At 35.7% G+C, this 15,580-nt stretch overlaps 2 protein-coding genes across 2 annotated transcripts; both read right to left on the bottom strand.

Moving 5' to 3' along the window:
* Positions 1-1,498: 1,498 nt before the first annotated feature.
* Positions 1,499-2,501, bottom strand: LOC119989815 (endochitinase PR4-like). The gene is made up of 2 exons (XM_038835529.1): positions 2,081-2,501; positions 1,499-1,902 (listed from the first exon to the last, which is right to left on the bottom strand). Exons 1-2 carry the CDS (start codon positions 2,499-2,501, stop codon positions 1,499-1,501), a joined length of 825 nt encoding a protein of 274 aa, XP_038691457.1.
* A 9,213-nt stretch (positions 2,502-11,714) lies between these two features.
* On the bottom strand, positions 11,715-12,721 carry LOC119989816 (endochitinase PR4-like). Its single transcript, XM_038835530.1, has 2 exons — positions 12,301-12,721; positions 11,715-12,144 (listed from the first exon to the last, which is right to left on the bottom strand). The coding sequence occupies exons 1-2, from the start codon at positions 12,719-12,721 to the stop codon at positions 11,741-11,743; spliced, it is 825 nt and encodes a 274-aa protein (XP_038691458.1). The 3' UTR covers positions 11,715-11,740.
* Positions 12,722-15,580: the final 2,859 nt, after the last annotated feature.

The raw sequence follows: 15,580 nt of genomic DNA, 5'->3' as shown, positions 1-15,580 counted from the left end.
GATTGTGCCTTAATTTAGTTGATATTTTCAAGTGTGATTTTTGTCCCATTAGAGCTCTAAACACTACATTTTATCATAAAGTGTAGTTTCAAGCACTTGATACAATATCCATTAAATAAGCATCCACAATGGATGTTTGAAAACCAAAAGTTTAAGTACTTAAAACAACATTTGAAACACTAGATGCCTATAATGGGTTGAAATCAACACTTGATATTATCACAAAATTTAGTGGGCTCTTGACATATCAAAAGCCAACTAAGATGAAAAAGTGGACCCACATAACTATTCTTTGATTGACACCTTGCACTCTCTGTCATTTTTTTTTCTCCGCAATTGAAATCTTGCATTTCAAGTGCACCATTGTGAGTGTGCTCTTGATAATTTGATGATGTACAAAATCTAAGATAATATAGAGTACTTGAAACTAGATCATCATTGGAGATGCTCGCGGTGACTAAATTAAGGGAAAACTAGAAAATGCGCTTGTTACTTTATATGATGTGTGCATATGATTGCACATCAATCTACTTCAATTGGACAACTTTTTCAGTTCCGATTTTTTTTTTTTTTTTTAAAAGTTAAGTTCCGAACTTTTGAAGAACTAGTCAAAATCAAAAAGTATTTGAAATTATTATGTACTGGATGGTCCAATAACATTAATGCTAGGTAAGCGGACTTTAATTTCTCTATTTGCCATTGCCGTATTTGACCAAGTCAAAAACATGGCAAATAAAATTTATATGGGTATGATTTTTTTGGCATAAATAGTTAGTGCTAGTCCACATCAAGATAAGTATTCTTAAGAACATGTTAGATACTTAGTTGTCATGAAAACCAAAAACGAAAAGAAAAGCATTAACAATATTATAATGCATTCCTTTATTAATTGGCGAGAGAAAAAAGAGATGCAGATCACTATTTATATTCTCTTTTTTTATTCTTCTTAATTACTCAAATATATAGTTCTCTCTCCATATATGTATATATATATCCTAGGAGCGGAGATTGCCTCCAGCACTAACACCAAACTTGTTACAATAGTTAGTGTAATAATTAATACGTGTTTGAAGAAGTTGAGGTTTTTTTCCACCATATTCTTCAGCCCTGTTGATCTTCTGAATCATCACTCCAAAACCCTGTGTCTCCACAGGATGTACATTGTTCATCCAGAACCACAAGCTTGTCTGGCGATGATCGTTTTAGTGTTTGTGTTTTTTAATTTTTTTTCTTGTTTTTTAGTCCCTTTGGTTGTTCTCTATCTTTATGGTAGCACGAGTGTCTATGGATCTCATTTACACAATTTATTGGACAACTTAATACAATCAGGTGTATGACCTTTAAAAAAAGGTATTCTTAAGAACATGTTAGATACTTGGTTGTCATGGAAACCAAAAGGAAAAAGAAAAGCATTAACACTAGTATAATGCAATCTTTTCTTCTTCTTAATTACTCAGATTAATATATGATTCTCTCTCCATATATGTAAATATATATCCTAGCAGCTAAGATTGCCTCCAGGACAAACACCAAACTGCTTACAATAATTAGTGTAATAATTAATACGAGCTTGAACAAGCTGAGGTTCTTTTCCATCACATTCAATATCACCGTTGATCCTCTGAATCGTGGCTCCAAAACCCTGTGTCACCACCGGACGAACATTGTTCATCCAGAACCACAAGCCAGCCTTGAATGCTAAGACAGGGTCATTGGCCACCGACTCCGGAGACCCCAACCCATCGAAGTTTAGGTCATTTCCTGTTGTGCCATAATTGTAGTTCCACGATAGTTGGAGCGGTCCGCGGCCGTGGTAGCTCTTCCCTGGTGCACATGGATAGTCTGTTCTTGATGTGTCACAATAGTTTGATTGAGGATTCTGCTCGCTCATATAGCAAAGGTCTGCATGTACAAAAACAAATTTGCATATATTTGTATATTAGCAACAAAAATAAGTGTGGAGTGAATCGATATATATATATATATATATATTGAGGTTTTGAAAACTTTTATAGTGCACAATCCTAATAGTAAAAAAAAATATGCACAACAAAAGAAATTAAAGGGAAAGAAATCTTACGTCCCGTTTCGTGAGTGACATGAGCGAAAAAGGCAGCAATCTCACGCTTAGAATCATCAGCAGAGCCAATTTTGCCAAACCCGGAGAAGGCATTGAGAGCATTGAGAAATGCATCTCTAGTGTAAAAACTCTTGCCAGGACAACTAGCCGCAGCTTGGTCGATTATACCGCTGAAGAAATGGGGCGTGACAAGATCAGCCACAGTAACATCACTGTTAGAGGGAGTGGTACCTGGGGAACTGTTACATGGACCCTCACGACAACCCTTTCCACAGTATTCATTGCCATTGCCGCAGTAGCCATATCTGCTGCAGCAAACCCCAGCACCACACCCACAGTTCTGGCCCATTGCAATGGGCATGACTGCTATGGCAATAATTACGGCGAGAATGAGTGTTTGGAGGCTAAGAAGGGATGCCATTATTTTTTTTCAAGTTGTGTTTGTGAAAATTCCTCTGAGAGAGGTGGTGTATATATAGTGAATTGTAAAAGCGTAGTTTGGCTAGATGTGGACTGTGTGTATGTGTTTGTCTTTCTTCTGGAGAGACTGCAGTCAAATTTAGCTAGAAATAGATGTTTATGGTCTCGGAGAAGGCGTGTATTGAGTATATACTGAGACTTGTTAGTGCACAGAACTAGTGTTGGAAAATTTGCCCAAGATCCTCCTTAATAGAAATATCACACGACCTGAAAATAGAAACACAATTAACACAAGAATATACGTGGAAAATCTTCAAGGTGTGTGAAAAAACCAAGGTGTTGTCAAAATACAACAAGAGAAAATTCACTACATAGAAAATTTGTATAACCACACACTCAATTTTCTCTTACACCATGAACCCAATTGATCCCAAGAAATACACCACAAAGTTATCATCCTTTGCTCTCTCTCAACCGCCTCTCAAACCCATAGAAACAAAATAATAGGAAATTAGGTTACAACCCTGGAAAACAAGTCTTCTATTTATCAACAACTGTCCGGACAGACAAGATGATTGTCACTTAAACCTCTTCTTGTAGGATCCCCGTCCGGATGGATCTTCAAGCTTCCTCGATCTAGACGTCCAATAAGGCCCCTCTACCACTTCACGTACCCGAGTTGTTTGGACGGCTAAAACCCCGGTCTGGACGACAACTCTAGAAACACCAAACCAACAACAAAACTTGCCTCCCCATAATCTGAAACGACCCCGAATTTACTGATCATACCTAACAAACAACAACTAAATGCCATTTAATGATAACAGGTTTTGAAAAGTCATGTTGATCTATATCCCCTTCAAATTTCAATCTTCATGGACCACAATTTATATTTATATGCAAATTTTATTCATTTATTAATAAGAATAAGGTTAGCAAAGAATTTATCCTCTTATAACCACAAAGATTGTATTTTCATTTTGACACGTGGTTAACAAAATCAAACTGATGAGGATAATGACAATAGTAAAAAATGATCCCCTTAATCAGCCGCATAATCTGAAGCCGTCCACTCCCCTTTTTTCTTCTTGGCTGCTATGTTTAGTGTTTTGCTTAAGTTGTCTTGTTCCTGCCAAGCAATATGTTATGTTTTACTTATTCAATGTACATTATGTGACCCTTCCATTATAATCATATATAAAAGAAAAAAAAAAGAGAGTATAAAACCAAAGGGTCGACAGCATCCTAATCCATCTTAATATATAAATATATAGTTATTTACTTTTTTATTAGAATGCGTTTTGGTGGAGAATATGTCTACCAGAGGATACGCTCTCGATTTATACTAGAGTATACGCTCTAAAATATGTTGTACAAGTTTTTGATGAAACTAATTTAGAGATAGAGTATAGGCGGTAAATTTGCCAATAAGGGTAGGGAACGGTTAAATTAACGGTTGTTTTTGTTGATGAACATTATTTGCATCCCATTTTTTACTAAGTAAACTCCACTCTAGTGTATTTTTAAAGGGTTAATGAGGTGTACTTAATAAAAAATGGGGTGCAAATAATGTTCATCATTTTTGTTAAATATAACACCATAATTTTTTTCTAATAATTTTTGGATAATAATACCCTTTTGCAAAACGACTAAAAAACACATTATTGTTTCTCAGTTGTTTTGAAATCTGAGCAAAGAGTTCATCCCGCATAGCTGCACACTTCAGAGTATGCTTATATAGTTTTCCAACAAGCTCAATCCGCTCATCTAAGCTTGTTGGAGTTACTCGATCTGATAAATCAACGCCCATGTATTTAACAAAAAGAATAAAGAATAAAATTAGCAATCAAAATTAGAGGAAAGAATGGTGGTGGCAACTTTGGCATTACATAAAATTTTGATTCTTGTTGTGGAGTTGGAAAAAAAGAGTCTCTACACCAGACTGGAGTTATGGTTAGATGGTCAAGACCTCTGGTTAGCTCCCCTACTGCAGTTAGGAATTCTACAGCTCCTAAGCCTAACTAAACGTACACCCGCTTGAGTTCATTCTAGATGTGTTTCATTAAGAGTATAATAATAAATTTAGGGTAGTATATTTATAAAAACATATATATTTTAAATTAATATTGTGGTGTATTTAACATTGTGTGTATTTAACCGGCCCTATAAGGGCATTAAAGTATGTGCCCCAAAAGTTCTCTAAATCTATGTGGCATTAAAATGATCATTGATTAAAAACACACATGTAGAACTCACTTCACATCCAACACTCCACATTAAATGAGGTTTTTTGGAATCACTTTTTGGGGATCTCAATAAGCATTATCCTTAAAGTATTAAGAGCATCTCCAATGGGACATCAAATGGGATGCAAATCCGATGCTTGTAATTTTGCATTCCCAACCCAACAAATAGTCTCTCCAGCAAAGACATCAAATGGAGAACCAAATTTGACATTCAAATTTACATTTAGAGGAGAGACAAATCAAGAGATGTAAAATTTGGCAGGCAAAGGTACAAGAGTAGTTGATGGAGGGCGTGAAAGTTCAATGCTTCTTCAAACTTCGTTGATCTGCTCTCTGGTTCTTCGAAATTAATAAACAATGCAGAAATACTAAACTACCCTCCAACACATTACAAAACCCCAACACTCCTCCTTAATGTGTTGAGGAAGAAACTTCTTGAATACCAAGCTTGGACTTGAAAAAGAAGAATTTTTCTTTGGGCAAAGCTTTGGTGAAAATGTCAGCAACCTGATTTTCAGAAGGACAGAATTCCAACTTGATTTCACCTTGACTTGAGGCTCCTCTGAGAAAGTGATATTTCACAGCAATAGTCTTACTCTTACTATGAATAACAGGACTTTTACTAATAGCAATGGCAGCTGAATTATCACAAAATATCTGATTTGGCCCTTCACACACAACCCCCATTTCCTGTAGAATAAATTTTAACCAGATAGAATTACTGGCAGCAAGAGCAGCAGAGATGTACTCTGCCTCAGCAGTGGACTGAGCAACAGGAGATAGTTTTTTGTGACAACCAAGAGGTGGCCCCAGATCCAATAGAAAAAACATACCCAGAAGTGCTTTTAAAATCCTCCAAAGACCCTCCAAAATCACCATCAGAGTAGCCTACCAGCTTGGAATTTGGAACAGACTCATAAACCAAACCAAAGTTCTTTGTGCCTTGAAGATACCTGAGAAAACGCTTGGCTCCTCCTTTATGAACTTCTTTTGGCTGCTGCATATAGCTGGAAAGTAAACTCACAGCAAACATGATATCTGGCCTTGTAACTGAGACATACAGCAGGCAGCCTATTAAGGATCTGAACTCACCAGGATCAGCATCAAAAGATTTCTGAACTTTAGAGAAATTTTCTTTAGCAGCAAGAGGAGTGCTCACTGGCTTGCAATCTTGCTTGCCAAATCTTTCAATGATAGTTTCAACATACTTTCTCTGGCGAACACACACTCTTCCTTCTTTCTGATCAATTTCCATTCCAAGGAAGTAATGCAAAGGACCTAAGTCATTCATCTCAAACTCAACTTTCATTTCTGACCTAAACTAATGCAAAATTTGCTCAGACTCACCAGAAAAAATAAGATCGTCAACATACAAAGAAGCAATCAATTTTCCTTTCATAGACTCATCTCTAATATATAAAGTGTGCTCATGCTTATTCCTCCTGAAGCCTTGCTTCATTAAATAAGAATCCAGCCTGCTGTACCAGGCTTTAGGAGCCTATTTTAAGCCACATAACGCTTTCTTTAACCTGAAAACTTTCTGATGTGCACCCTCTCTAACATACCCTTGAGGCTGCTCCACATAAACTTCCTCTTCCATAAAGCCATTCAAAAAAGCAGACTGGACATCCAGCTGATGGATTTTCCACTTATTTTGAGCAACTAAGGCAAAAATGGTTCTTATAGTCTCCAATCTGGTTATAGGAGCAAACGTCTCCTGATAATCAGTGCCGTTTTTTTTTGAGAAAAACCTCTAGCCACTAATCTCGCTTTGTGCTTCTGAATTGTACCATCAGCATTAAACTTAGTTTTGTAAATCCACGTCACTCCTATAACAGACTTGTAGGGAGGAAGATCAACTAACTCCCAAGTTTCATTCTTTTGAATCATACCAATTTCTTCATCCATAGCTTTAATCCACACATCTTCCTTGTTTGCTTCATCAAAATTAGCTGATTCAACATAAGGCATTTGACACTTTTCGTAAATCTCAGCAACAACTTTTATCTTTCTAGGAGGAGAGTCAGTAGTATCATTAACATCAGGGAAATTTAATGACCACTCCCGCTGAAGATCAACAGGAACAGAAAATCCACTAGACTCCTCCTCATAAACATATTCCTTTCCCCTTTGATTATCATCATCTCTTGCACTTCTATCACAGACAGCACCTCCACTTTGAGCATTACTCTGATTTGAGTCTCCAGAATTAGGACATGACTCTTCACAACCATCCAAATTCCATTTCCAATAGGCTCCTTCATCAAATCTAACATCTCTACTGACTATCAAAGCTCCAGTTCTGATGCTATAAATTTTGTACCCTTTACAATCAGCACTATACCCCATGAATATTCGCTTTTCAGCTTTCTCATTCAACTTCAGTCACTTGAATTTTGGAATATGATAGTAGCAAATGCACCCAAAAACTTTCAAATGCTGAACAAAAGGTTTTCTCCCAAACCACTCCTTAAAAGGTGTGCTATCAATCAGAACCTTTGTGGGACTCATATTCATCAGATGAACAGCAATGAACACTGCCTTAGCCCAGAACTTTTTAGGAATATTTTTGTCACACATAATAGCTATAGCCTTCTCCATAACAGCTGGTGAACCACTCCTTCCTCTTCTTTTGAGTTCCAAAGTTTATCTCATAGGTTTGTAGTGAACCTACCAACTCTTCAACCTTCATCTCATCAATATTCTTGCATTTTTCTTTTGCCGCTACTTTCATTAAAAATCTTTCTGGCAGTGATCTCAGAATTTTCCTAAGAATCTTGTTAGAAGGAATAGGTTCTCCAAGTGTGAAAGATGTATTAACGATATCGCTTAGCTTTGCATATAATTCATCAAACTTTTCACCTTCTTCCATTTGATAGTCTCGAACTGTGTGGTGAGGCGTTGTAATTTTGGTAGCTTAACTGTCGTAGTTCATTCATGAGTAATTTTTAGTAAATCCCAAGCATCTTTGGCAATCTCACAGTGTGATATTCTTCTTAACTCATCAATGGATAGTGCAGCAAATAGAGAGTTCATGGCTTTGCTATTCGAACTTGCACTATCTAAATCAGCTTTAACCCAAGTATCAAGAGGTATATGAATATTTTTACCATTTGTGCGATCAATCATGGGAGCTTTGTATCCTTATACAACTGATACCCACACACGTTCGTCTATTGACTTCAGGTACGCTCTCATACGAGCTTTCCTGTATAAATAGTTCAACCCATTAAAGTGCGTAACTTGATTGTTTCTTTGTTCCATATTGACTGCCTACTTGGATACCAATTGAGAGTTTGTTCTTGCTCAAGAACTATTAGTAAAATATTATGGAAGTTACGGAATAAGTAAATAACAATAAACATATCAGAATAACGAGGAAAACCCAGCAGGGAAAAACCTTGAGTCTATCAAGCAATCAACCTCGAAAACAATCCACTATATGAATAAAGATTACAAAGGATCTAACCTAAGATACCTTAGTACATCAACTATCCAGTGTATGTTTCCTAAGACACAGCAATTGTGTTAATTGCTCAAACTCTGGCCGCAACCAAAGTATCAACATTGAGAAGAAGTTGTCTGGTACTCCACCAATAAGTGACACACTCCACCAAGAGCTGTCTCACGTGAGGGTTATTCTTTAACATTCACGAACACATGAAACAAATAAATCCGAAGCTTGAAGAAAAACTTCTTTGTATTTGTGCACTGACTTCGGTCATCTTGAAAGTCGTGGACTGCAAGTATATATAGCTTCCCAAGAATCCTAATTGCCTTAGACTTCAAATCTTCTGAGATTCTAGTTTCTTAAGTTGACTTCAGCCACTCAACCTAATTAACAGGAACTTCCTTAAAATCGAAACTAAGAAACTTACAATACAAGTATTCCTTCAATTAAAACCTAGACAAAGGGTTTCTAATAAAAGACAACTCTATTACAGTATTTAGCAAAATTCGCAATTGCCTATAAATATTTTAATCCATGTTTGTTGAGCTGGAATACTTGACTCGAGTTAATTCTAATCCACGCCTACATCAAGTTACTTGAAACTGTCCAGTAAAGTAGGCTATCTTAGGATACACTACTGCACAAAAACAAACAGAAAAACACAACCATGACATATATAATAAGCAATTAATCCTTAATGCCTGAACACTCAAGCTGTCATTATCAGTAGGGGTAAAAACCCTAACAGATAGTCCAGGGATACGACAAACATCATTCTTTTGGACGACGTAAGGATCATATGTCTTTGATCTGTTGAAAATTCAATAGAAAATGGATCGATTCATCTGAAATCTTCTTCTGAAATAACTTTCATAGTAGACAGGATTTTCAGGAAAATAATCTACGCGATAAAGCCTATCATGACCGTTGGATCTACCACGATTAATGACCCTGCGACCTGGAACTAAACAACAATGATGTTGCTATTGTCTCTCTCTCTCTCAATGTCGCAGCTAGGAGCATATCAAGGTTGTTATTGAAATCGCTATTGAAGTTTAATAAAGGATTAGGAAAACGATTTATTAAATAACACAAAGAGAAAAGTAAGGATGCAATATAGATGTAGTTGAAATGTGATGGTTGGTACTACATCAAAGTGAGACATCATATTTGAAGACAATTTTTGGCGGCAAAATTTCAAATTTGAAAATTGTTAGGTGGCCAAATTTCAAATTTTAAAATTCAAACTATTGAAGGCCAAAATACTTTGTTATGGTTGATTCAGGATCATGTTTTGAGTCATCTTTATAGGACTCTGTCATGCCATATTAACAATATATATTAAAAAAATATTCTCTGGTGTGAGAAAATATTAGTTAAATCTCCAAAAAAATAAAATTGACAAAATTTCAAAAGGGGAACATGTGACTCAGTGGTACAATTGCAAGGATACAACCTAGAGGTCACATGTTCAACTCTTGGAAATAGACATTTAATAAGACTTGGATGTGGGGTTAAAGAAAAGTCTTGCCCAAATTTGGGGTTAAATAAAAATCTTGCCCGAGTCTTTAAGTTTTTTTTTCCTGGCTTTTCTTATCTCTATTTTTGGTGGCGAAATGTACCATTTAACATTCCTAACTTTGTAAAAGTGTTACACCAAGTATGATTGGAACCTTCTAAACAACATCAATTTGAAAATACAATTCATTGCAAAGAAACTTTAAACCAAGTTGGCCGAAGTCTTAGTCAACGATTCATTGTTTTGAATTGTTATTTAGGATTTTCTAAGATTCTTAATATCATTCACCAAGCCTTTCGATTAAAAGAAACTTTTATTATAACACGAGAAATTAACTAGATGTACTTTACACTATTGAAATTACCTTTGTCATGGTTGATTCATGATCATGTCTTGTGCCATCTGAAAAAGTACAGAACTCTGTCATGCCAAATTAATTAGATATACTAAGAACATCTTTTGGAGTGGGGAAATATTACTTGAATCCCAAACAAAGGAAAATGATTGAGACATTTCAAAATGTGAACATGTGGCTTGGCGAAAAAAGACATTTCATAAGACTTCTATTGGACTTGTATTGAAGATACTACCATGTATTCAAAGCAAATGACTTCAAAGACATAAATTTAATAATGTTAATGATAATGTTGATCGCTTCAGCTCATTTGTCATGAATAATGTTCTGCAACTCCAGCTGAAAAAGAGATTTCAACTCATCTTAATAATTACCCCATAGTAGAAGGATGCTTAACTTTAGGATTTTTATGACATATCCTCGGACCGGGTCTGGATAGCTGGAATAAATTCTTCCTCAAAACTTAATTGTGGACATGTTTGAACCTCACAAAATTGTACCTACAAACAATTTGGTGTATAGACCATAGTTTTTAAACCCGGACCGGTCTCAATCTCTCTCTTCAGGCCAGGTTCAACATCTCAGCTCACATCCTTTGATTTAGGTGTGTAGTATAGTTTGGGTTATTGAATTTGAGCTTTCTATTGTCTTGAGACTTGAATTCATGCCTGATAATGCTCAACATCTGTCTTGAATTCACGGTGGGAGTCTAGTGATGGAGTATGCGACTCTACACTCTGCTGTGATGGAGGAGAATGAGAGAAGAACACTTATCATTTTGGATCTTGTGAAGTGTGTGGAAGACTAGAAGGGTGTAAGAAGAGAAGAAATCACAATTCACGAGAGAGAGGCGCCGGAGAGTTCAAAGAGATGAAAAAGGGAGAGGAATTTAGGGTTTTGTATGTTAGTGCATTTGGGGATGAATTAAATCCATTTTTGCACTAGTGGGCATGTGGCCCGTGTGTATGGGTGCTAAAATAAGATTTGAACTGGGCCAACAAAAGAGCCTTATTCAGGTTTGAGCCCATTTCTTGGATTATGTCAAGCTTTTAACTCAAAGCACAAGTTTGTCAAAAATTTAAGTAACATAAGATATATTAATTTATGGAGGATATATTTCATTTTTTATTTTTGAGTTATGTATAGCAAGTATATACCTAAATATTATTATTTTATTATTTATTAAAAACCTGTGGTTGAACCTCCATTATAATGGTTGAACCTCGAAACCCTTGAACCTTTAACCTTGACGGTTTGATGCGTTGATCGGGTTTCAAAACTATGGTATAGACACTTTATTTGGCTTGTAAGCTTGTGAAAACTTCATGCCTTGCACTTAGGTCAATCATATACAAATACGATTCAATGAATTCAAATTTATGTATGATCAATCATAATGAGCTCATTAGAATGTCCATGTCAAATTTCAAAGCAATATTCATACATAAAATTGAAATGAAGAGTCAACTATCACAGTTTTAGGTCTACACGGATGCAACTACTTCATGCATAAAATTGAACAGTAATAAGGTGAAATTTGATCATTCACTCTGAAGATGATATGTTCATTTATGTATTAACTATATGTTAGTTCACAAAACACATCAATCCAACTTCATATGATAAATATATATAGTTCTCTCTCCATATATATGTGTATATATATATCCTAGCAGCTGAGACTGCCTCCATAACTAACACCAAACTGATTACAATACTCAGTGTAATAATTAATACGAGCTTGAATAAGCTGAGGTTCTTTGCCACAACATTCAATAGCGCCATTGATCCTCTGAATCGTCGCTCCAAAGCCTTGTGTCACCACAGGACGAACATTGTTCATCCAAAACCACAAGCCAGTCTTGAATGCCAAGACAGGGTCATTGGCCACCGACTCTGGAAACCTCAACCCATCGAAGTTTAGGTCCTTTCTAGCCGCACCGTAATTGTAGTTCCCCGATAGTTGGAGCGATCCGCGGCCGTGGTAGCTCTTCCCTGGTGCACATGGATAGTATGTTCTTGATGTGTCGCAATAGTTTGATTGAGGATTCTGCTCTTCTATATGGCAAAGGTCTGCATGTACAAAAACAAGTGTAAAAACAAAAATAAGTGTGGCGGAAATCCACATATATATATAGTGAGTTTTTGAAAACTTTTATAGTGCACAATCCTAATACTCCAAAAGAAAATTATGCACAGCAGAAGAAATTAAAGGGAAAGAAATCGTACTTCCAGTTTCGTGAGTGACATGAGCGAAAAAGGCAGCAATCTCACGCTTAGAATCATCAGCAGAGCCAATTTTGCCGAACCCGGAGAAGGCATTGAGAGCATTAAGAAATGCATCTCTAGTGTAAAAACTCTCGCCAGGACAATCATTAGGAGCTTGGTTGATTATGTCGCTGAAGAACTGGGACGTGACAACATCAGCCACATTAACATCACTGTTAGAGGGAGTGGTACTTGGGGGACTGTTACATGGACCCTCACAATAACCCTCTCCAGAGTATTCATTGCCATTGCCGCAGTAGCCATATTTGCTGCAGCAAACCCCATCACCGCACCCACAGTTCTGACCCATTACGACCGGCACGGCTGTTACGACAATGATTACAGCCAGACAGAGTGTTTTCAGGCTAATAACGGATGCCATTTTTGTTTTGTGAAGATGCCCTTGAGAGAGGCAGTGTTTATATAGTGAATTGTAGAAGCATAGTTTGGCTTGATGTGTTGGAAATCCAGCCCAAACAATACAAATCAATATTGTCTATTTCGTGCTAAAGGCTCCACAACTTTGTTTTTCTTAGACCATAGTCATTGGTTCTTAGGCCAAAATTTGCATTTGACCACAATTTAAAGTGATACGCATTTTTTTATTTAAATACTAATAAGAATAAGGTTAGCAAAGAATTTATCCTCTTCAAACCACAAAGATTGTAGTTTCATTACGTCGAGCCCAATCACTTTACCAGTGATAGTATCACAAGTAATGTCATCCCAAGAACAACAATCCCTACCTTTTTTTTCTATGATTTTGTCTTTCGATGATAAGTTAGACAATCGTAGCGAGCATTATTGCGTAGTAAAAAAGTTGAATTTATAATCCCACTGCTATATGACAGATTGTGTGGTCAATCATATTTTGTTTTATCTGCTCTTTTGTGCTGAGGTAGGCTACTCCAATCGTGATTCTCATACAGATCCAAACACATCCTTCATAGTTTTGCTAAGTTGTGACGTGGATAAGAGTGTTTTATATCTTGTATAACTGAAATATGATATTAGGACTCTAGATAAGAGTTGTTTTTAGTTAGATAAACTTTATCTAGGGTTTGGGTCAAGATAATATACTAGGAGATGAGACTTAAATAGTAAAACTTAGATTGAAATATATATCTTAAGATTTATCATATCAGAATTTTTGTTTGTCTCACAACTGCTGTTTGGGTATTTCTTTTAACATGGCAAGACTTTTATATATATATATATATATAGTTGTGAAAGGAACCGAAGCTTTTGCATAAAACATATCCAGGCTTTTCATTACTTCTGAGTCTCACTTTCATATGCAAATTGGTTGGAGAATAGTGTTGGTGTGAGACAGCTCTGAGTGGGGTGGATAACTTGTTGATGTGCGACCAAATGACATCGTCTTAGCTAAAGTTTTTGGTAGGTGACAAAACATGTGCAGCTAACGATTTTATTGTAGTTGTCAAAACATACACTAAATTACTAGATATACTTAAGACTCAAAAACAAGAAGATGAAGTGGAAGATTCGACTGTAGTGCCCCATCAATATCACCATTTGTTAAGAGTAAATAAAGCAAGCTCGTTATTTGGGCTTGACTGACTTTCATCGGTAGATCTTGTTGGCCGGCTACAACAATACCTTAGAACAATAAATGTATAAACAAGACTACTGACTAGGAAAAGTCTTCAATATACATTACAGCTTGTTAGAGCACTGAACATCAATAATTGAGAAATTATTTACTAGGATGTATACAAAGACCAAAAAAAGTCTTACTCAACGAGTCATTCACCAAGTCTTTGTTCCATAAAAAAAAAATCATTGTATGGAGAAAATATATTTTGTGCTAGCTAAAATGAAACTCCATAATAAAATAATATATGTCCATAATTTTGGTATCCATAAGTGTCCATAATCTAGATGGTATGAGGAGAAGTGTGGGGGACCATTTTGTATTAAATGGTTCCCCACACTTCTACTCATGCCACCTAGATTATGGACACTTATGAACATCAAAATTATGTACATGTAGTGCTTCCGAACTCCATATATGTTGAATATGTATTATATATATATATGAGGAATTCTCTTATGAGTTCTTAAAATGAGGTCCTAACTTTAGGAATCAAAACATTTTTTTAAAATTAGAGAAAACTATATTTGTAATTTGATTTATTTTACGATCCCAAAGATATTTTTTTGTTCAAAACAAAAATCAAATTCAACATGAAAAATGCATGAAAATTTTGGATTGTTGGATCTAAAGCAAAAGACATTTCATACACTTTTCAGGTTGCATTTGATTTTTGTTTCGAACAAAAAATATATCGTTAGGTTTATAAGACCGATCAAAACACAAATATATTTTTTTTCAGATTTTTGAAAAATGTTTTGAACCTTAAAAGTGAATCCTAAAAGTTAGGACCTTATTCTAGAACCTTATTTTAAGACCTCAAGAGAGAATTACTATATATATAAAAGATTTAGAAATTTCTGTTAATATAGTTTCATCGTTTGCTCTAGTCTTGCATGCGATGGAATGCCTGTTCAGATATCATCAATTGTCCAATGTATATTAGGTTCTAATAGCATGTTTCCTTATGCTAAATATCAAAAGTTGATGACCTTGGTTCAATTCCTGAAAAAAGACGTTTCATAAGACCTGTATTGAAGAAAGCAAATAACTTCAAAGACATAAATTAATGAGCCTCAAGTTTGCGGTTATATAAAAGTTTTACCCAAATTTAGGGTTACAGAAAAAAGTCTTATCAAAGTCTTACCCAAGTTTGGGGTTTAAAGAGAAGTCTTGTTAAAGTCTTTTTAAGTTGTTTTTGCCGTCTCTTTAATAAAGAAATGCACCATTTAACACTCTTGACTTTATGTGATAGTAACATCCTAACAACATCAAGCATCAATATGAAAATACTAGGGGCGGATGTAGTATTGGCCTCAAATTTTGACAAAAATTTATGTTGTGAATAATACCGACTCAATTCAATGTACCAAATAATGCAGAAACAAAATAGAGAATAACGGTAATCACACAGAAGACACAAGTTTAGAGAGGTTCGGCAAACTATCTACTCCTCGGGCGAAGACAACAAAAGTTTCACTAATATGAATGAAGGTTACATAGAATTCCAATGAGAAAAACTCTCTATGTCAAGAACCACCCAAAATCTCACTTGACTTTTCCCGTCTTTGTCTTTAGTGGCGAAATGTACCATTTAACACTCCTAACTTTGTAAAAGTGTTACAA

The sequence above is a fragment of the Tripterygium wilfordii genome, chromosome 21, assembly GCF_013401445.1.
Source record: "Tripterygium wilfordii isolate XIE 37 chromosome 21, ASM1340144v1, whole genome shotgun sequence".
In the NCBI taxonomy this organism is placed as follows: Eukaryota; Viridiplantae; Streptophyta; class Magnoliopsida; order Celastrales; family Celastraceae; genus Tripterygium; species Tripterygium wilfordii.
This window is presented reverse-complemented; position numbering and strand designations above follow the sequence as displayed.